The 24,186-nt window shown below is 36.8% G+C and overlaps 1 protein-coding gene across 2 annotated transcripts in view; it reads left to right on the top strand.

Annotated features, from left to right (window-relative positions):
• Nucleotides 1-24,186, top strand: part of AKAP6 (A-kinase anchoring protein 6) — a 465,422-nt gene that overhangs the window by 178,060 nt on the left and 263,176 nt on the right. For both annotated transcript variants that reach the window (XM_012773426.3, XM_012773424.3), the window contains 2 exons: nucleotides 740-991; nucleotides 9,411-11,177. In XM_012773426.3, coding sequence (XP_012628880.1) covers nucleotides 740-991; nucleotides 9,411-11,177 — 2,019 coding nt within the window. The remainder of the gene's footprint in view (nucleotides 1-739; nucleotides 992-9,410; nucleotides 11,178-24,186) is intronic.

Genomic DNA, 24,186 nt, shown 5'->3' with positions numbered 1-24,186 from the left:
TCAGATACCAAATATTCCTACTAATAGTATGTGTGAAGGAGATTGAAACTTTGAGTAATGCTTTTGTTTAAAATGTCTGGGTCTTAAAAACAAAATGAAACTATTTCGTCTTTTTTTTATCCTTGGAATTTTTCTGGCTTTCCTTCTTAAGAGTGATTCTGCTCACGAAGAAAAGGTTGAAAATTTAAATATCCACTGTGAATTTAAATATTAAATCATGTAGTTGTGGGAGAGTGACAATTGCCCCTTACACCAAAGACCCCATAGCTCATTGAGAATGGCCGGGAGTTCCTATGAAGTACAGGTTCTGGCTTGTCTTTCTTCAACTAGATGTCTGGATGGTGCTTCTATCCTGAAATATTGCATGCTCAGTACAGCTCATTGCAAGCAAATGGAATAGCTATTGGCTCCCTTCCAGAATCCCAAACAGAGATAACAGAGAGTGGATTGGTGAGCTGAACCTTTGCCTTAGCTGAACTTTCAATTTGGGCATCAGAAAGAATAGTAAGATTTTTGTGGTTTAGAAGATTAATTTATCTATATGTACCAAAGGCCCAGTGCACAGGAATATGGCCTGCTACTATGTATCTGAACTACAACAAAGGCCAGGTTTCCAACATGAGCTACTTTTGTCAATGATGATTGGTGTTAGGTGAAAGAGTGACCTTTTCTACCACTCCCACCTCTCTCCAGGATAAGGCAAAGTTGTCCTCATATATTTTGCTTTCTTTTACTGCAGGACATTTGTGAAGATATTTCTGATCATGTTGAACAAATCCATGCCCTTCTCGAAACGGAATTCTCCTTAAAGCTGCTGTCTTACTCTGTCAATGTGATAGTGGACATTCACGCAGTGCAGCTCCTTTGGCACCAGCTCCGAGTCTCAGTGCTGGTTCTGCGGGAGCGCATTCTGCAAGGTCTGCAGGACGCCAATGGCAACTACACCAGACAGACGGACATTCTGCAGGCTTTTTCCGAAGAGACAAAGGAGGTGAGTTTTTTCTTTGAAGTCAAGTAATGCCTTGTCAAGTGTGACCATTTGAGAATGTTTTCAGTTTAGAGATGTGGGATAGGAATTCTTTGTAGGTAAATAAACAGGCCCTGAATCAGGCTTTACATCTAAGTATAATGACCAGAATCTAGGGTACTTCTAATGTGAATGGGGCTTTAAACCAGAGTTAACTCATACATGGTAATTTGTACAGATAACATCCATAGTTATTGGTGCTAACCTGACTTCCTTTCTTCCTCCAATTATTTAATAAATACTTGCTGAGCACTTAGGCACTAGGTGATAAGAATATGATAATGATCAAAACATGGTCTTTGCCTTCATGAGCTTTGAGTCTAGTGGGGAATGGAGTCTAGTGAACAAACTACTAAGGCCAGACTGCTACCAGCAAAGGCCCTTGGGCTCTCTATGTAATAGAAATTAACAAGAGGCTGAATGGGAGTCACAGGTAAGGCTTTATTGGGGCTTACATTCAAGCACAAGGGAGACAGCATAAAGGAAAGAGTCCTTAGGCTGGCTTCCCAAGGGGACTTCAGGAAGAGTTTTAGAGGCTTAGGCAGGAAAAGGGTGACATATAAGCATGAAGAAGTGGAGATTTATTCATTTATGGTGTGTCTCATTAGCATGTTAAATCTCCATCCCTGGGCATGATTTTTAGCATTAAAATGAGATTATAATGAGTAAAAAGTCTGGGTAAGGTCAGTATTGGGGTCTATTCTGGCTTGCGACAGTTAGATCTAGATAGGTCTGGTTTCTTTGTAGCTAGGTACCTTATCAGCTTGTGTCAGTGTTTTTAGTTTTAGTGGCCTTAATAAACATTACTCACAAGATAGATGATTCAGCTCTTTTCTTCTATGGGTATGGGCTGAATTTTGGCAGTTAGGAAACTATTTGTTTCAGCCCTCTATGAATAGCTGAATTGAGTTATATTGAATTCTGTGGTCAGGGGTGAGATGCTCAAGTCCAGTTCCTATTCTGTCTCAAAACTGTAATAAGTCTATAAGATGCCATTGGAGAACAGAGAAAGGGTCACCTAATTCAGACAGTGGAGGCTTTCCAGAAGTGAGTTTAACTTGAAACCTGAAGGGGAGACAGGATTAGATTGGTGAAGGGAAGTAGAAAATGTTCTAGACAGAAGAAATGGGATGATCAGAAACCCAGAGGTAAGAAAGAGAATGGCAGGCTCTGAGAGCTACTATTAGCACTGGAGTGAAAAGTTCAAAGGACCATGAGGCAGGATTTGGGATAATAGCTAAGTGGAGGTCAGATCATAAAGATAAAAAGCTTTTAAAACTGTATTAAGAGAATTGGACTTTATTTTGAGGATAAAAGAAGTGTTTGTTCAGGGAACTGCCATCATTAGAGTTATGTTTTAGAAAAATCATTCTGGGTGCAGTGAATCAAATGGACATTAGAATGTTATATAACCAATATATTTGATTTTTCTTATTTATATTGAGTACTTTAATGAGTTTGTTGTTATTATTATTGATGGATAACTTAAGAATAGTCACTGTAAATTTTAATCCAAGTGAACTCTCCCATTTTCAAATAAAATTGACATTTATTTATAGAAAAAGGTATTGTGCTTGCTAAGCAGAGGCTATGCTATACAAAAGGTTACCATATATGTATACATTATATATGTGTGTGTGTGTGTGTGTGTGTAGTATACCTAGTTTAGTGCTCTACTATTAGTTTTGTGAAAAATATATATTCTATAAGTTTATAAGGAACTTATAAGGCCTTTTAATCTTATATATTTATATAATGAGTGTTTCATAATTCACTAACTTATTAATTTATTAATATTTCAGTGGCTATAACATTGTCAACAACACAAAACAAATCTATATTTATTCCCATAAAAGATTTATTCTTGTTGATATTTGTTTATTCAAAATAAAGATGCTCTTGCTGTAGCAAACTCCCTGAAGAACCTAGAAGGGAATCAAAAGCTACTACACTCACCTCTAACTTTAAGTTGCAGTCTTTGTTTTCAGTTAGCTCTCCCTGTTATTGTAGTAGTGGGGAGGTGATGTAGAATTCAGGAGAGTAACCACAGGATGAATATGTGGGTTGTGTGTTATTTCCCAGATGCCACACTTTCAAATTAGATCTGTAGGAGGTTCTGTGACTCCTGTGGTTATGGGAGACTACGAAGATCTGTAGGAGGTTCTGTGACTCCTGTGGTTATGGGAGACTACGAAGAATCTCAAACCCCTCCCTAAATTTGCTATCCACCAGGGTATGTGCTAATGGAGATCAGAGATGAGCGAGGTTTGTTCAACCTCTAAAGCCATCTTTCTTTAGATATCTAACTGGTACTCCCAAGTCTATACATTCTTTTATTCCTCCCTCCCTGTGTGTTCTGCTAGCTCTGCTCAATAGCCAGTACTGATCAGTGATTGTATCTGCCTACTTTCTACTGCCAGAGGGGGCATTAAAAATCCTTAATGCAAACCAATTTATTTTACATATTTATTTATTTGTTCAATAAATACTCATTGCTCATGAACTCTTTGTTGTAGGAGCTGGGGATAAAGCAGTGCTTTAGGGTTTATTGTTACCATTGTTGTTATTGAGGTTTTGTGGAATACATTCATCAGGCACTTACTTGATCTTGTATCATTCATGAAGTTGTAGTTCAAGAAATGAAAAGCATAGAAGCTAACATTATTACTGGCCACTGTTTTTACAGCTATGTTGTGAATTAACATTAAGTAGCATGCATTATGGTTCTCACAGTGTGAACTCAACAATTATTTATGGATTTGATTGGAAGCAATTTAGTGCATTTTTATGTTTTTGGTCACTCTTTAGTCCTGTTGTAGAAAGGCAAGAATATGTTGTGTGAGTGGTAAAGGAACAGTGGATTTTCAGTCATCTACTTTGTGAGTATTTTTCTATGAACTGAAGTTCTGCCTCCATTACCATATTTCCTGAAACTAGATTTCTAATATAATTTTTTTGTATTTATAGTAGTGTGACTCCGTGAAAACATTTAAAAACTGCTTAGTTTTATTTGTTTCTGCCAGAATACTGGAATTGTCAAAAACAGGAATGCTATTAAGATAAAATTCTTAGCTTTATCAGAATAAATTCAGCTGTGAAAGATCTGTGGAATGAAGAGGGAAATGGTGAAAAACATTTTAAAAAAACCCCAAAACCCCCCAAACAAACAGAAAATTGATAAACTAGAATAGTAGATATCCTTCTATTAATAGTAAAGGGGATTCATTTTTATCTTATGAAAAATTAGTTGAATTTTAGAGCCACATTTAAGAGAAAGCTTGAAACTCAAGAAAATGGAAAGTTCCATCTCTTTCTCTCCCTGAAAAAACAATATGAATTTTATTCTTTATTTAAACATGGAGCAGACCATATCTAGTAAACAAATGTGCAAATGCCTTACTAAAATAAAACCAGTCAGCAGTCAAACAAATAAGAAACATTTTAAAGCAAAGTTCAAAATTGTGTAAAAAATGAGTTATACCGAAATTTTCTATATTCCAGACCCTGTGATATGTACTTCATATTGATTTCATTTAGTAAGGGAGGGTAACAGTATTAAAAACATTTGCATTTATAGATGAGAAAACCGAACTTAACAGTGGTTAAATGAATGCTTAAGGATATGAATCTAGAAATAATTAAAACAAAACCAGTTTTTGATTTCTATTTTAATAATAATAATTATTCTCTCTTCCCTCCCTTTTCTCCTTCTTTTCTTTCTACCTTCCCTAAATATTTATTGATTTCCTACTATGTGTAAGGTAGCATGCATTAAAAAATGCATAACACACATTAGGAATCACCTACATAATTTTGTTTGATCTTCACATACTTCTGAGAGGTAGACAGAGCAGGTGCTATTATCCTCAATTTGTAGGTGTTATTATTGTATTCATCTTATGGAGGAGAGAACTGAGGTGGAGAGAGGTAATGTCATATAGGTAGTGATAATTCTTTAATAATATTAACACAATAGCAAACATTGAGAATTTACCATGTACTGGATTGTGTAGTGAGCACTTTACCTAAATGATATTTACCTTCTCGGTGGGAATGCATTGGTGCTTCCAGAATGCTCACCACATAGTACTTGGTGGGTTCTTCCACTAGCAATTAACACAGACTGATTTGCATCATGAAAAAATATGTGCTATATTTTGAACTATATGAGGGTTGGCTCTGGATTATATTCATCTCTATATCTCCCACAGATAGCATGTAGTTCATATTGCTATGTATAAAAGTCTGATGAGTTCAATTGAATTAAGTGATGTAGATAATCACTGCTTTAGATATAGAAGGGGGAGATAGTTTTATAGGTTGGTGGACTGGGAATTAATCATGGAGATTAACTATTTAATTTATAATTTCACCCTGTAGAAAATGGAAAGTCTTACAATTATGAATATAGCATACATTAAAATATTGAAAGATTTTTGTGTATTTTTCCTCTAGCCCATCAGAAAACAACCTTTGCTTTGCTTCACATTTCCCTGTCATTACTGCTCTTCTCAGTCCATTGCTGCTATCTGGAATGCATTCACAATCATAGAATCCCAACATGGTAGAGCTTAAAGGAATCTGAAAAACGGTCCAGTCCATATGGTCTGAAAACTCGGGGTTGGGGGGGGGCTGTGGCATTCTGGTAAGAGGCCCATCAATTTATATGTTAGGAATTAAAGCATAACAAATACCATGTAGTGAAATTAGGGGAGCAGGGGAGGGAGGGACATATAAAATTTTTTACTGTTCCCATAATTAAAAGAGTGAAATTCTATTTCTGATGTTCTTCTCAAAACTGACACCATTAAGTAGCAATGGCCACTGATATGCCCTTGGGACATTTTAATAGGGAGATCTTAAAATCTTGAAATTATGAGTATTAAATCTCATGGTCAGTTAGTGTTGAAATACAGTGTTAAAAAAAGAAAGATCTGAGAAGGTATTTGGAACTAGACTTCAGTTAATTTAATTATAGGTAAAGAACAAAGCAAAATTTTTTGCTTCAAATTGGAAAAAAAGGGGAGTGGGTTCCCTTGTTGCCTTAGACAAGATTGAAGCTAGCAATAAAGTGAATAAATTACCACCTCCATAAAATGTCACCTTTATCTGAAAAGCTGCTTTATAACAATTAAATGGAGGTATATTTGAGTAGAGACATTGCTAGGCAGCTCTGACATAGCTCCCTCTGCTATACAATTAAATGTGATATTTCTGAAATAAAAAGGGCAGTAAAGCCAACATGCACTTATCCCCAAGCTCCATATCTTCCTGAGAATTTATTGCTTATACTCATTAGAAAATTGTCTGGGAAGGAGGTCTGGAAGGAAGCAGTGGGACTAAAAATATTAGTATTACTATGCAATGTTTTAAGAGATGAGACTCATTATTCATCTGCTCTGAGAAATTTCAGAGAACTTTCTTTTCTTAACATTGCCTCTAGATGGTGAAAGACTAAATGTGTGTTTGTTTGTTTATTGCTTTTTGGTTTTTTTCAGGGAGGGTTTTTTTTTTTTTTCATATTCAAAAATGTAGTATGAGCTTAGTGCAGTGGCTCACGCTGGTAATCCTAGCACTTTGGGAGGTTGAGGTGGGAGGATTGCTTGAGGCCAGGAGTTTGCGACCAGCCTGAACAACGTGGCAAGACCCCATCTCTACAAAAAATAGAAAAATTAGTCAGGCATGGTGGCAAAGGCTTGTAGTTCAGCTACTTGGGGGGCTGAGGCAGGAGGATCGCTTGAGCCTAGTAGATTAAAGTTGCAGTGAGCTATGATGACACCACTGCACTCTAGCCTGAGTGACAGTGAGACCCTGTCTCTAAATAAATAAATAAAAATGCAAAAATGAAGTATGATTAAAAAATAGTTATTCCTGAGTGACAATCACCCAAATCTTAGTGGTTGAGATAGTCTGGTTGGGGAACAGGATGGGAGAAGGCTTCCTTTGTAGAAGTAAGTGTTTTGAGTATGGTATTTTCTTTTCCAAATTAGGAACTGGCTAGAGATTTCTGAAGATGTAAGAAAAGGCAACCACAGTCTATTCTCTGAGATGTATTCTTATATTCATTTAGCAATATATTCATCTAACATCATTGTGTACCTTTTATTTTTGAACAAGACAGTATCCCTGGTCTTAAGGTGCCATGAACATCAAAATGGGACCAAATGTATTTGCGAGGCCACAGTGTTCCCTGCTTGGCCAAAGGCAGGTGGCCGATACTTTTGAGGGTCTAATTTTTATCTGAACTCTGAAATGTCTTTTTTCTCTATTTGTTATAGAAACTTTTCTTTAGTGTCTCTTTAACCTCATGTAAGTACTACAGTACAGTAACTTTGATAAATATAGAAAATCATGTTGTAAATTTCAACTTGTTATTAATTTGAATAGGTCTTATGGGATATCTTTGGCATTTAATCATCATTTTATAATACTACTTGTGTAAAAGAGTAAATTCAGGGTAATGAACAACCAAATTAAAATATTTTTTAAAAATACAATCTGCTTTTAAATTGGGAATTTCACTATTGTTCTTAAAAACTGCATAAAGTATGACTTTTGTTTGACTCATTTCTTGGTGTTTTTGGCTTCTGATTATTATTTAACGAGCCTGGCCTGGGTATGAAGCACAAGAGTCACACAATTTCATTTAGATAACTTTTGTTGAGATTGGCAGCTAATATTGTTTTCTCACTTTGTGCAGTATAATTTAGCATTAGCAAGAACTCTCAACTTGGTGAAACTCAATATATTTTATTACTACTACTACTACTAATATATTAAGAGTGGACATTCATTGAGTACTTGTACATACAACAGACTTGTGTCTTACATATATTATCTCCTTTAAGCCTCTCAACACTCCTATGGCATCCTTTACTATTTCCTTTTTACAGTTGAAGAATATGAAGCTTAGTGACATAAAGCTACTGGCTTGGTACTAGAGCCAGAATTTGACTCTGAAGCTGGGGCTTTTAAGTATTAGAATTAACTAAAACTACATAATCAGAGGAAGAAATTACATAAAGGCATAGAGAGACATTCAAAAATTTCATCATTCATCCCCTCATTGGTTTATTCAACATATATGCCTTTGAGTGCTTATTCTATGCAGATCACTATGCTAAGGGCTATAGGTACCTTCAACTAGATCTTGGGATAACTTGGTCGTAAGGAACATAGAGTCCAGCAGTCACATGAGATTGATCTGGATTGAGTTGGCTCATCCCAGTTCCTCCTCCAGGAGAAAGGAGATCTGGGGATATAATGACACTTCACTTTTCAATTTCCTTCCTTCATTTCCTAAAGGGCTAGATTAGACCAGGCTGTTCTTTAGCTTGGTAGGCGTAACAGGATTCTAGGGGCTCTTCTACCCAAAACAAAGCATCAATCAAAAATCTCCACACTTGTTATATGATATCAGAAATTGCATTAATAATGAGACAAAAGCCTTAATCACATAATTAAAGATTAAAAATTAAAAATCCTTGTTTGCAATACTAATTTTTACATGGGATAATTTCAAATCAAATCAGCCTACCTGGAATTATAAATAGTAAGGGAGGTGGGCACTTAGTATCTAATATATTCCAATGGGGATTGGAGGGAGAAATGCATGCAGAAGAAGGAGATAGGGCCAATATGATGAAATTTTGACACTCATTAATTTTCTCCAGGATTACCTGTGTTTACCTTCAAAAGGGTGGGGCCAAACAGAAACTGATCTTGAACTGTTATGTATTTGAAAATTCAGTAGTTTACCTTCCTGTGATATGTTAATATATATTTAATATGACCAGCTCAGTATAAGTAATCATTTCACTTTAAAAATACTTATTGAGCATCCATTATGAGCTAGCCACTGTATAGGTGCTGGAGTGATAGCCAAAATCAAAACAGAGGTTTATAGAGATTTTACTTTTACATTACTTTGTTCCCAGGAATTTTATTACTTAAGGCTTCACTTATGACATGCTTATTAAATGAACAGTATACTATTTTTTTTTTTTTTTTTAATTTTAAAGAGATTTATTCTGAGCCAAATTTGAGGACCATGACCCGGAGCCACTGCCAAGAGGCCTTGGGCAAGTGGACTCCATAGTATACTATTTTTGAAGAGAGAGGTAAGGCAAGGATGGATATTTTTGCCTTAATAGCCATTTCTATTAAGGCTCTATGCTCTAGATTAAAGAAAAATTTTTAAGTGTTTGAACAAAATACTATATCAAGCAATGTGAAAATATGCCTTTCTGTTTGTCAAACAAGAAGCAATTGAGACTGATACATATCTGATTTTTATAGCTGCCTGTACTGAAATTTCATCTCAACAGCATTTGAATATAATTGATGTTGCATTTACTGACACTATTGCCATTGTCTGTTTCAGGGCCGGCTTGATTCTCTAACAGAAGTGGATGACTCAGGACAGTTAACTATCAAATGTTCTCAAAATTACTTGTCTTTGGATTGTGGCATTACTGCATTCGAACTGTCTGACTATAGTCCAAGTGAGGATTTGCTCAGTGGCCTGGGTGACATCACCTCTAGCCAGGTCAAAACCAAACCCTTTGACTCTTGGAGCTACAGTGAGATGGAAAAGGAGTTTCCTGAGCTTATCAGAAGTGTTGGGTTACTTACAGTGGCTGCTGACCCCATCCCTTCCAACTGCAGTGAAGCAATTAGTGAAGAGGCATCCCAAGTATCTCTTTCAGCAGATGACAAAGGGGGGTGTGAGGAAAACAGTACTTCTGCAGTTGAAGAGCAAGCAGGCATAACACCGGAGATGTCATCTTCAGGGGAAGCTCTGACAAATGCTGTTCAACCCTCCTCTGAGACTGTGAAGCAAGAACCCAATTCCTCTTCCCATCTTGGTGCAAAGAACCAACAGCCTCTTCCTTGTGAAAATGCAACCCCCAAGCGATCCATCAGAGATTGCTTTAATTATAATGAGGACTCTCCCACACAGCCCACATTGCCAAAGAGAGGGCTTTTTCTTAAAGAGGAAACTTTTAAGAATGATGTGAAAAGCAGCGATGGAAGGAAGCAGTTGGTTGATCTGAAGCCTGAGATGAGCAGAAGCACTCCTTCACTGGTGGATCCTCCTGACAGATCCAGGCTTTGCCTGGTGTTACAGTCTTCCTACCCCAACAGCCCTTCTGCTGCCAGCCAGTCTTATGAGTGTTTGCATAAGGTGGGGGATGGGAACCTTGAAAATACAGTGAGAATTCACATTAAAGACATCTCTTCGAGCCTGGGAAGGCTTAACGACTGCCATAAAGAGAAACCTCAACTTAAAAAGCCACAGAAAATCTCAGAAGAGGTGCCTCCATGCCGAACACCTAAACGGGGAACAGGTTCAGGCAAGCAAGCTGAAAACACAAGGAGCTCAGTAGTGCCAAATGGAATGCCTTCTTGTACTTCTAAGGCCATAGAGGAGCCAGAAACAAATTCTGCTTCTACATCCTCATTTGAGCCATGTAATCAGAGAAGTGGGAAAGCCAAATTGCTAGTGCAGTCAGAAACATCCAGTTCACCACCTTTTACTCAGAGCAGTGAATCCTCTACTGGCTCAGACAACATCACGTCTCCAGTGCCACTTCTTTCAAAACACAAAAGCAAAAAATGTTACTCTTCCTCCCCTAGTCATGTCACCAGGAATGGTCAGGTTGTGGAGGCCTGGTATGGCTCTGATGAATACCTAGCTCTGCCCTCTCACCTTAAGCAGACAGAAGTATTAGCATTGAAGTTAGAAAACCTAACAAAGCTTCTGCCTCAGAAACCCAGAGGAGAAACCATTCAGAATATTGATGACTGGGAGCTGTCTGAAATGAATTCGGATTCTGAGATCTATCCAACATACCACGTCAAGAAGAAACATACAAGATTAGGCAGGGTGTCTCCAAGCTCATCCAGTGACGTAGCCTCTTCGCTGGGGGAGAGCATTGAATCTGGGCCCCTGAGTGACATTCTTTCTGATGAGGAATCATGTATACCTCTCTCTGGTATGAAAAAATACATCAATGAGAAATCAGAAAGAGCTTCATCCTCTGAGAAAAATGATAGCCATTCTGCTACTAAATCAGCTTTAATTCAGAAATTGATGCAAGATATTCAGCACCAAGACAACTATGAAGCCATATGGGAAAAAATAGAGGTAAGATCTTCTTAACCTGAATGATTTATCACCTGATTTTTGGAAGTAATACTGTCAGAAGGTCAACCCCTCCCCACCCTATTATAAAATGTGTTGCTATTTTTTATAAACCTAACTCCCCAAAGAAAGAAAAGAAAAAGCACAATGATCACTGCATATGACAGAATATGCATCACTAGGAACTGCCCTTGACAATGCATTAGATTGATGTGTTCCTGGTTGGTGTAGAATTCTCTGTTGATATAGCTTGAACCTAACATGGCTACTGATGAATGCTGGAACCCCTTGGATATAATACAGATAAAATGGAACAATAGCTATATACTCACAAGTACCTCAGGAATACATGAAAGGAATATTCCTGTTAGCCTCAGTGCTTTTTGATTTGTTTGTTCTGATCTCAGAATACTGTCCACATCTCCAGTGTTACCTTCTTATAGAAATACATTAGAAATTTCTAATTTATCAGGAATCTTTATTTTTCTTTACTTTTCCTCCTCTTTAAGAACTCTGGCTAATAACTAGACTACCTATACCATGTACCATTCATGGGCTTTGAGATGAGGAATTGACATTTTGGGTAAATCTATACTTTTTGAACTTATTAGATGTGATTAAATCTTTGAGGATAAAAACTTATCAAAATTCTCAGGACTGCACTCTATAAGTTGTGATTTAATTCTTTAAGATGCATCAGGGCTGAAAAGATTCACTATGATTTTTATGGTAATGGCCCTTTCTTCATAAGACTATTGGAAATAGATCCAGTTAATGGATAGTTATAATGTTTCTTGTTCTATGACATATAAATGACCATGCCTTGCATAATTTGCATAGCACTTTACCATGTGCAGAGAGCTCTTCCGTATGTATTTTTGTATTTTACTTGATCTTCATAGCCATTCAGTGAAGAAGGCAGGTCACACCAGATTACTCTCCTTTTACAGAAATAGAAACAGAGGTTCAGTGAGGTTAAGTAGTTTTTCCCAAGCTAAAATAAATACATAGACAGATAAATAAAAAGACAGACCTTTTTTGCTTAGAAAGCTGAGATGCAAACCCATGTCTTCTGATTTATTAGTCTAGTTTTCTTCTATAGCATCATGTTGCCTCCCTGAAAGGGCTTATAGTATCTTCCTCCCTGGGAAACTATGAGTATGGGAGAATAAAAGGTTCAGGAGCCATCTATATTGGATAGAGAATAACCCCTGTGGCTACCTTGGAGCTACTCCTCCCAGTTTATTTTTACATCCATTCATTGTTGAACACTACTCTGGTAGCAGCATTATGCTTGGCATTGGATGCAATTATAGTGCACATGGATAGAATAATCCGGAAGAATAAAATGCACATTTATAAAGAAAGAGGGAAAAGTTAACAGAAATATATAATATAATTATTAACATATTTCAAGTATTTCTGTATCCAATCCTCACAACCCTAAAATCAACCCCTTTTTATTTATGAGAAGACTGAGGCTGAGAGAGACCAAGGAGTCTGTTCTAGAGCCCATACATTTAACTAAATGTTCTCATGCCTCTCTATAAGGAAGCTATCAACATATGCTGTGTGTAAATACTGTAGTATTGTGGAGAAGAAATAATATTCATGGACCTAGAATTTACCTGGGAAGTTCTTGTGAAATATTAAACTTTAAGTTGGGTTGTGAAGAATGTATAGGATTTAGATAGAAGGAAGGTGGGCATTTCAGTTAGGAGGAGCATAACCTAGACAGGGGTCCTCAAACTTTTTAAACAGGGGGCCAGTTCACTGTCCCTCAGACCGTTGGAGAGTGTGCACTGCAGCCCAGAACGAGTCGGCTGCTAAGCAGGACAGGCAGTGGTGGCAAAAACACCCAGAGAGCCAGATAAATGTGCTAGGCGGCCTGCATGTGGCCCACGGGCCGTAGTTTGAGGATGCCTGAAGAACATAGTGGGAATGAGAATGAGCATGGCTATGGGGATACAAAGAGAGTTAACCCAATGGAAAGGTCTGTGATCAGAGATTAGTGAAAGTTTCCATATCTGTAACAGACCTGGTTGCTGCAAAGCTCTGAAGGCCACACTAAGGCATTTAGAATTTGTTCACCAGGCATCCGCAGCAACTTCTCTGAAAGGGAATGAGAATAATAATGCAACCATAATAACTAATGCTCCTTGAGCTCTAATTTTGTGTTTGCCATGTGCTAAGTATTTTATATATCTTATTTACTTGAGTCCTAGGAAGTAGGAATTTTTTAGATGAAGAAGCTAAGGCAGAATGTGATTAGGAAATTTGCTGAGGTCCTCACAGCTAGTGCATGTGAAGCTGGGATTTGAACCCAGATCCAGCACATTTATTTATTTATTTAGAAAAAATTTATCACATTTATTTATTTATTTATTTATTTATTTATTTATTTATTTATTTATTTATTTATTTATTTATTTATTTATGGATATTATGGGTGTACAAACATTTTGGTTGCATGTTATGACTTTGCCACATCCAAACCATGATTTGAGGCGTGCCTTTTCCCCCCACCATGCTCTCTGCATCCATTAGTTGTGAGTTTACTTCCCAAACCACCCACTCCCTGAAGAATATTACTACTGTGTGAGTACCATAGTGGTGATCAGTTAGTGTCAATTTGATGGTGACTACATGTAGAGCCTATTCTTCCTTCTTCTGATACCTCGCTCCAGAGAATGGGCTCAAGTTCTATCCAGGAAAATATAAGAGGTACTAGATCCCCGTCATTTCTTATAATTGAGTAATATTTCATTGTATACATATACCAAATTTTATTAATCCATTCATGAATTGATGGCCACTGGATTGTTTCCACATCCTTGCAGTAGTGAATTGTGCTGCCATAAACATTCGGATGTAGATGTCTTTATTATAGAATGTCTTTTGTTTTTTGGATAGATGCCTAATAATGCTATTGCTGGATCAAATGATATTTCTATTTTTAGCTCTTTGAGGTATTTCAAAATTCTTTTCCATAGACACTGCACTAATTTGCAGTCCCATCAGCAGTGTAAGAGTGTTCCTGTCTCTCCACATCCTCGCCAGCATTTGTTATTTTGTGATTTTTTGATAAAGGCCAATCTCACTAGGGTTAGGTGATATCTCATTGTGGTTTTGATTTGCATTTCTCTAATGATTACAGATGTCCAGCATTTTTTTATATGTTTGCTGGCCATTATTGTCTTCTTTTGAAAAGTTTCTGTTCATGTCCTTTGCCCATTTATTGATGGAGTTGTTTGATTTTTTTCTTGTTGATTTTTTTAAGTTCTAGGTAGGTTCTTGTTATCAGCCCTTTAGTGGATGTGTAGAGAGTATATATTTTCTCCCATTATGTAGTCTGTTTATTCACTCTAATGATAGTTTCCTTGGCTGTGCAAGCTTTTCAATTTGATCAGGTCTCATTTATTTATTTTTGTTGCTGCTGTGATTTCTTTGGAGTTCTTCAAAAATTCTTTGCCTAGGCTGATGTCTGAAAGGGTCTTCCCTACATTTTCTTCTAGGATTCTTAGGGTTTCATGCCTTATGTTTTATGTCTGTTATGAATTGATTTTTGTAAGAGGTGAGAGATGGGGATCCAGTTTCAATCTTCTGCATGTAGCTATCCAGATTTCCCAGCACCACTTATTGACAAAAAGAGATTCTTTTCCCTAGTGTATATTTTTGTCTGTTTTGTCAAAGATTAGGTGACAATATGCAGATGGTTTTATCTCTGGATTCTCAGTCCTGTTCCAAAGGTCTATGTCTCTATTTTTGTGCCAGTACCCTGCTCTTTTAGTTACTATAGGCTTGTAGTCCAACTTGAAGTCTGGTAGACTGATACCTCCCAATGTGTTCTCTTTGCTTAAGATTGCTTTGGCTGTACGAGGTCTTCTCTGGTTCCATACAAAGCGTAGAATTATTTTTTCTAGAACTGTAAAGAATGATGATGGTATTTTGATAGGGATTGCGTTAATTATGTAGATCACTTTAGGTAGTATATTTTCAGAGATGATTTCTATAGTTCGTTACTAGAGCCAGCATATTTAAAGCAGTATGTGTCCCATCTATAGCCTTTCTGGAAGGTTTATTTGGCAATAACAAGAAAGATGGTCCTGGCAGCCATGGTGGTGACCAGGGTGGAGATGTTGGCCTGTGGCAGCCAATCTGAGAGACTGCTGTCATATGAACCAGGCAAGGGGAAGGGAGGAGATTGTTGAGAAAAGGAATCAGAAAACTGGTTGCAGGTCTTGCTCAGTCATTAAAGCCTGGTATGGCCCATAGCTAGTCATGTTCCATTCTGGGCCTTATTTCATCTTTGACAAAAAGATATGTTTTAACCAGATGATGGCTATGGTATCAACTTCTAGTGGTAGCATGCTTTGATTCTGTAATTCTATAAAAATGAAGCCTAATTTTCAGCATCTGGGGACTGATATATCCTTAAAAGAAGGAAATAGAAGATAAGTAGCTGGTTTGAGGGAGAGGTGGGACAGGTAATTTTTAAAAAAACTATGCATTGATACTGGGTATATGATAGAACTTTTAAAAAGTGTTTTATAGGCAGTTGGAAATACTTTACTAGAGTTGGGATATGAGGTGAAGGCTAAAAGAAGATGAAGACTCTTTCTCAGCCCAGCCTCCCTTCACTGATTCACATGAGGGCAGCTGCCAACTCCTAGGTCAGTTGACCTTGGATTTTACACCCTAGCCTCCTCCATAGAGAATCTATTCCACCTGCCAAAAATAATGAGAGGATATTACTTAACATCTTACTTATCCAGACATCTATTTGGCATTTTACTTATAATAATTCGCTCACAGGATTCTCATAACAACCCTGTAAGGTAGGTTTTTTAAATCCTAAATTGACTTCTTCTCTCCCCTTGTCGAACTTCCATTCCCATCCTAGCTACCATCATCTCTTGCCTGGGTTACTGCAATAGCCTCCTAACTGGTCTGTCTGCTTCTCTTCTGCTTCTACCACAGTCTGTTCCCAACACAGCATCCAGAGTGATATTTTTAAAACGTAAATCAGATTATGTCATTCCTCTGCTCAAAACTCTGCAACCTGCAACAGAGGGTTTCCATTGCATTCAGAGGTACTACATGCATTAGTCCTCTGATTTTCCTCTCTGATCTCTTTTCTGTGCTTATTTCACTCCATTTCCACTGACCTCTTTGCTGTTCTTAGAGCACACTGGGCATGCTCCTGCCTTTAGAACTTTTGTCAGTTTCCTCTGCCTACATCCTCTTATCAGATGCCCTTATTTCTAATTCCTTCATCTCTTCCAGGTCTTTGTTCAAATATTACCTACTCAGAGAGGCCTACCATGCCATCTTTTTAAAAGTGTAACCTGACCTCTTTTTCTTTTTTTTTCTATAACACTTATATTCTGTAACTTTATGTAATTTTCTTATATAGTATGTTTATTATTTTTGGTCTGTCTCCCTCTGCTAGAGTGAGAGATCTGTGAAGGCAAAAATATTTATCTGTTTAGTTTGTTAATAAATCTCATGTACCTAGAACTGTGCTTGGTATATAACAAGTGCTTAATAAAGACTGTTGAATGAATGAATCCCCATTTTAGAGCAAAGTTCAGAGAGAACTTTGAACTCTGAAACCAAGTTCAGAGAGATGAAACCAGTTTTCTAAAGTAGCACAGTTAATAAGGCACAGAGCCATGGTTTAAGCCCCCATCTACTTTATTTTTCCCATTAGATAAAGACTTGAGAATAAACAAATTCCCTAAAAGAATGAGGACAGATAGAGAAAAGAAGGCTGAGATTCAAGTTGTAGCCCAGTTATGAGGCAGGAATAAGGAAGAGGCCTAGTCTTGAAGACCAGAAGGGATAGAAAAGATTCTTGGGTGTTAAATAATTGAAGGAAGAAAGAGACATTTAATAAGGTGGGCATTAGCTTTGTTCTTTGTGAAAGGTAGATCAAGAAGAATAAGGACTAAGGAGGAAAAAACCCAACAACCAATAAGCTTTAGATTTGTCTGAAAGAGTCAATGAGGACCTTAGAGAAAAATTGACTTAATGAAGGAATAGAGGTAAAAACTGGATTATAGGTGCTTAAGAAGTGACATAGAATCATTCCTGATAGCTCTAGGAATTGGGTTGTGAAAGCAAGGAGACAAAGGATGATAGTTGAAAGTAAAGTCAAGGAAAAGTTTCTTTAAAAAAATTAAAACTTATTTGAAGGCAGAAGTGGGTGACCCTTGCACTTGAGTAAGGATGAAGGAAGGGAAATAATTTCTCATCAGCATCTACTATGTGTCAGGTTCTGAAGTAGATTATTTTATTTAATTTCTATAACAACCCTGTGGAAGAGCTGTTACTGGTCCAATTTTACAGACTAGGAATCTAAGGCTTAAATGCAAATGACTTGCTCAGGGTTATACTACTGCTAAATTTGAAAGCTAGGATCCCAGCTGGGCTGCCAGAGCTGACTTGGTTTTCTCCTTGAAATGTATTCAAATGCCAAAGAATTTAGGCATTATGCCAGAGATAGGATAATGCCAGAGAATTATCACATGTGCAGATAAAATCTATTTATAAAGTCCACTAACCACTCCTAGATTAATAAATGAACAGTATAGCTTCGTCCTCATACATGAATAAAAACAAACTGCTTGGTAAGTAGCCACTTGTCTGAGATGGGTAAATATTGATGCCAGGTTAGCAGCTGTATGATTCCTAGGGGGTGCTGGTAGAATGCAGTATAGGGCAGTGCCACCCCAGTAGGGCATTTCAGGAGGTCTGTCTTTTGGGATACAGTACAAGGTCTACTTCTCACATAACAGGCTTCCTTCTTACACTAAATTCTCAACACTTGTCTTGGAAAATGTGACTTTGTTAGGTCAGACTCAGTGGTATCTAGCTGATAGATGCATGACTTAGCTGAGCCCATTTCTCCACAGAGATATGTCTTCAAATGTCAGATTATAGCATCTCAACTATAGTTCAGTGACTCAGCATTGTCACATTTTGTCCTAGAGACATCTATAACCCAATTTTATAAACTTTTTTGGTGCCAGCTAAGGATGTCCTTTCACATAAGTTATTTTGGATTCAGTGCAACAAATATTTAGCTGAGTGTTTGCTCTTTGTAACTAGGCTGTGTAAAATTCCAGTCAAGTTTGGTCCTGATTTTGTGGTAGCAGCATAAAGATGGCAACCTTTGCTCCTGCTTAGGGATGGAGCTGGGAAGTGGTAGTTAATATCTGTTTAACCTGAAGGTAGAGAGATTTTCCCTTGGGATTAACTTGGTACTGGTGTTTACATTTCTTTTTCAAGAGGTAAAATGGGTCCAGACAGGACCCATCCTATCTTTCAACCTTCATTTTAATCATTGACATATCGATGATACCACACTGATACAGCAGTCATTAAGACTGAGGTTTTTTCCTTTATTGTGATAAAACGCACATAACAAAATTTACCATCTTAACCATTTGTCAGTGTACAGTTCAGTAGTGGTAAGAGTATTCACATTTTTGTAAAAACAGATCTCCATAACTTTTTCATGTTGCAAATCTGAAACTCTATACCCATTAAACAACTCCTCTTTTCCCCTCTGCTTCCCAGTCCCTGATAATCACCATTCTACCTTCTGTCTCTATGATTTTGACTATTCTAAATACCTGATACAAATAGAATCATGTCTTTTGTGACTGGCTTATTTCACTTAGCATAATGTCTTTAAGGTTCATCCATGTTGTAGCGTGTGACAGGTTTTATTTCCTTTTTAAGGCTGAATAATATTCTGTTACATGTATATACCACATTTTATTTATCCATTTATTTTATCCATTTGCCAATGGACATTTGGGTTGCTTCTCACATCTTGAGTATTGTGAATACTGCTGCTATGAACATGAGAATACAGATATCTTTTTGAGATCCTGATTTTAATTATTTTGGGTATATACCAAGAAATGATATTGCTATATTATATGATAATTCTATTTTTAATTTTTTGAGGAGCCACCATACAGTTTTCCAAAGTGGTTGTACCATTTTAGAATCCCATCAACAATACATAGGATTCCAATTTCTCCATCTCCTCATCAATACTTGTTACTGTCTGGGTTTTTTGATAGTACCCATCCTAATGGGTGTGAGGTGATATCTCATTTTGTTTTTGCCTTCCATTTCTCTGATGATTAATGATGTTGCACATCTTTTCATATACTTGTTGGCTGTGTGTCATCTTGGGAGAAATGTCTATTCAAGACCTTTGGCCATTTTTAAATAGAGTTATTTGATATTTTTACTGTTGAGTTGTAAGAGTTCTTTATATATTCTGAATATTAGCATATAAATAATTTGCAAATATTTTCTTCCATTCTGTAGGGTGCCTTTTTACTGTATTGATTGTATCCTGTGATGCACAAAGTTTTCAAGTTTGATGTAGTCCTATTTATCTATTTCTGCTTTTGTTGCCTGTGTTTTGGTGCCATATTCAAGAAATCACTGACAAGTTCAATATCCTGAAGTTTTCCCACTATGTTTTCTTATAGGAGTTTTATAGTTTGGGGTCTTGTGTTTAGGTCTTTGAGTTCTCTTTTATTTTGTCTCATTGTGGTTTCTTCTCATGTTTTAAGGATCTCATCCCAGGCTTTCTAGTAGGATGGGACACAGCTTTAAGGCAGAACCAAGTGGTCTTTTGGGATTGGTGTCTAAAAAAATACTTGCGAGTAACTCTTTTTCAAAAGTCCTGTCCAGCCATTATTTACTTTATTTGAGATTCAAATAAGTTTCATTTGAAACACAACTGCATGTTTTTATTATTCACCACTAGAGTAACTTCAATCAGGCTTCTATTATCAACTCAATTCTTACTTGCCTTTGAGGTTTCTTTTGTATCAATCATGTACCAGTTTTCCTAATGTTGATGGAGTGATAGTCTGCTCTTAGGTGTTGATAATAATCTGTTATGAGCATCTTATCAGATAGGAAGCATTTTTAGGTTCTTGGATGTCACTTTTCTTCACTGGCATTCAATTTTTCATGTGCCTTTCCCTTGGCTAACCATTGCTAGATCTCCTCTTGTCTCTGTATTCTCTCCCTTCCTTACATATTCTATCTCCTTTTTCTTTACTTTTCTTCTTCTGAAACTAGTTTTCATTCTCTGCCACCCATTTTCCTTTTTAATTTCCTTCCCTGAGAGTATCTTCTACTTTCTTCCTTTAGTATTGTTCTAGAGATTCTCAGATTCCAAATGTGATGGCACTATGAAATTGGTTCCCCAGCACTGTTCAAGCTTGACCCTAGATCTTTTCGGTGCATTTCTTAGTCTCAGAAATATGTATCCAGAAAGTCAAGGAATTTTTTAGATACAAGAATAAAGAGAACTAAAATTTAGTTAAATATCAAGGAAAAACACAGATTCTTTAAGAATTGGCCAAGCAGGCTCAGCTTTGTTATTAAATTCAGAAGATTCAAGTGTCCTAAAGGATCACAGATTGAACATGAATTGACAATGCAGATAACTATTCAATAAGAGGTGCAATAGTGAAATACTGTACGAATTCTGAATACTCTTTTATTTTTACTATGTACAATCTAAAATTCTGTTTTACATTCTGGACTTAGAATTTGAGGGATATATGGCAACATTAATTCAAGGAAATGCTTATTACATATTTGATAAGTGTCAAGTGGAAAGTTATGCAGTGGGAGAGCAGAGGAAGGAAGATAATAGCAAGTATAACTAGAGTAAGCATCACAGAAGAGGGAATATTTGATCTAGGCCTTGAAAGAGTGGTAGAATTTATATAGCAGAGATGAGGAGGCACAATGTTATTGACAGAAACTTTACCATAAGCCTGAGAGTAAGAATTTTCATGATAAGTTTGAGAAATAGTAAAGAGAGATTCTTGTTTTGGAGTATAGGGTAAGCTACTATAAACAAAGAGACCACAAAATACAATAAGATAGAAGTCCCTTTCACTTAACAAGAGGCAGACAGTCCAGGGAAGATAGAGGTCATATAGAGAGCCAGGCTCCTTCTCCCTATTGCTCTTCTTTGGCTCACCACCAATGTCATACCTGCATTTCAGCTCACAAGAATGGGAAATGGAGAGCAGCTAGCATTTTTTTTTTTTTATGGATATGACTTGAAAGTTTCACATGTCACTTTAGCTCACATTCTATTGGCCCACACTTTGTCACATGGCATCACTTAATTGCAAAGGAGTTTTGGAAATGAGCCTCTAGGCTACAAATATTGGGAGAGGGATGTCTCTTTAACTGCTGGTTAGAATAAAGTTTGTTAAAAGGAAGGGGAATATAAAGTTAGAATAGGGCCAAAATAGAAGGACTTTGAATTCTAAGTGTTTGAATAGCTTAAATACAAACTAAATACTGTCAAATGAATGCATGAATAAATGAATATGTAAGTGAATGAGTGAGTGAATGTATCTTTGAGTTTGAACTTCATCCTCTAGACCAGAGTTACAAACCAAGATGATTCTAAGAGGTCAGGCAGATAATATAAATAAATCATACAGCCAGGTGTAAATGGGGAGTGATGGGACTGAATCACTGGATACCTGGCATGTCTAAAGGGCAGCCACTACTTTCAGCTCTAGGTGATAGTTGCACGGAAATGTGGACCCTGTGTGACAAGACCTTGCAATTTGTTAAAAATAAATAGGAAATTTGAGTTTTATGTGACATCTCCCTATTTTTAAATATTGGATTGGAACAGTTTTTAAACTGGCCAAATAAAACACAGCTATAGGATAGTTTGGCCTTCAAGTCACTAATTTGCAATCTTTGTGAAGATGGGAAACTACTTAAGATTTTTGGTCCAGAGATGTAGTAGTTTAAGAAGGTTGTTAATGTGGCCGTGGTGTGCTTGATACACACCTATGATGCAGTAGTTCTCAACTGTGGCTACGCATTATAATCACAGGGGAGATTTTAGAAAATCCCAACCTCAGCCTCTCATCCACACCAATTAAAGCAGAATCTCTGGGATTTGGTGTTTTCCAAAGCTCTTTAAGCAATTGCAATATGCAGTCAAAGTGGATAGCTTGGCTAATTTTAGGAGTTATTGCAATGGCCTGGTCATGTGGTAAAAGGGTCTTAACTGTGGTTTTGGAAGCAGACTGAAGAAAGAAAGAGACAGAGGTGGGAGATGTTATAAAGGAAACGTTGATAAAATTTTGTGACTATTTTAAAATAAGAGAGCAGAAAAGGAAGTCTAAAGAGTTGAGATTTCAAGCTGAAATTTGGGGGCTGGGAGATGTAAGGAATTTAATAAATGGTTCCAAAGGACACATGAAATTAAGATACACAGTAGAATGTGGGAAAGGTAAATGTTATATTCAAACACTGTGGCCCAAATCCAATTTGAGAATTCTAAATCAACAACATTCTTAAAGACAAGGCTACAAAATTCTTTCTTTGTTTATTTCAAAATATTAAGGGGGTAAAAATGTTTTTATTACATGGCTATTTTGTATAATGCTTAATTCAGGGCTTTTGGTGTGACTATCACCAGATTAGTGTTCATTGTACCCAACAGGAAAGGTTTTATCCCATGCCCACCCTCCCCCTCTTTCTCCTTCTTGGTTTCTCATGTCCTTTATGTCGCTTAATACAAAATTCTTTTTAAGTATAATAAAAATCTTTTTTGTATATGTTATTGTTGCAATGTCAGGAAACAAACTGCAAATTAACATTGCTAATGGATTTGTTGAAACAGCATGTCAAGGTCACTACTCAAGTTTGGTCTGGAAGAACCACAAGGATCCAAAGCAAATTCCTTCACAGTTAACTCGCTAGGAATGTTTTAGTCCTGCCAGTTTGGTTTCTGCAGAGCCTCCATTGGCGCTTGAGTCTTCATCAATGATGATTTAGCACCACCGTGAGGCTTAATCTAGTCACTACATCTGGCTTAATCTAGTCACTACATCTGGTGGCCTCTGAAATGTTATATATAGAAAAGATGATCTGCCCTTTTGTTTACAGTTTTAAACATCAAGATGGAAATAGTTCTTTGTAATTTTTTTGGTGTAGAAAGGCCATGATCTGATAACACCTTTTTGTGTTAAGATTATGCCAGTACCTAAATACATTTGATAGAAAATATTTCTATGACAATGAAAATCAAAAGAGGAGTACACTTAATGTTGCATTTTTTAATTCAACTAAAATAATTTTAGGACATTAGGGAATTATTTTTTATCATTAAGCCTAAAGTAATAATTTTGTATTTCTGTTAAGGTATTTTGGAAAGATAACAATTTAAAAATCAAAACAAAACCTTGATATTTATTGCCCCCGGCAACGCATCAGGCAAGGTGCTAAGGGGTTTATTCATTTAACACATCACCCCATTTAATTCTCAAGAAAAAAATTCCTTTTTGAAGCAGACACTGTTATATTCCCATTTTATCTATGAGGAAAGAGATACATACAGAAGTTAGAAATTCACTCAAGGGTATAGTACTTGAAGGCAGGAACTTTGGGCTCAATTTGTAGCCCAACTTTTTTTAAATTTTATTTCAACATATTATGGGGGTACAAATGTTAAGGTTACGCATATTGCCAATCCCCCCTCCCTTGAGACAGAGCTTCAAGCGTGACCATCCCCCAAATGTTGCACATTTCACTCATAATGTTTGTATATACCCATCTCCTCCTCCCCCCTCCCACCTGCCCGACACCCGATAAATGTTATTCCTATATGTCCACTTAGGAGTTGATCCGTTAATACCAATTTGCTGGTGAGTATATGTGGTGCTGGTTTTTCCATTCTTGAGATACTTCACTTAGTAGAATGGGTTCCAGCTCTATCCAGGAAAATACAAGACGTGCTATATCACCATTGTTTCTTAAAGCTGAATAGTACTCCATGGTATACATATACAACATTTTATTAATCCACTCATGTATTGATGGGCACTTGAGTTGTTTCCACAACTTGCAGTTGTGAATTGTGCTGCTATAAACATTCTAGTGCAGGTGTCTTTTTCATAAAGTAACTTTTGATCTTTTGGGT

Source organism: Microcebus murinus, chromosome 6 (genome assembly GCF_040939455.1).
Source record: "Microcebus murinus isolate Inina chromosome 6, M.murinus_Inina_mat1.0, whole genome shotgun sequence".
Taxonomy (NCBI): Eukaryota; Metazoa; Chordata; class Mammalia; order Primates; family Cheirogaleidae; genus Microcebus; species Microcebus murinus.
The sequence above is the reverse complement of the archived record's forward strand: the minus strand, read 5'-3'. Positions and strand labels throughout refer to the sequence as shown.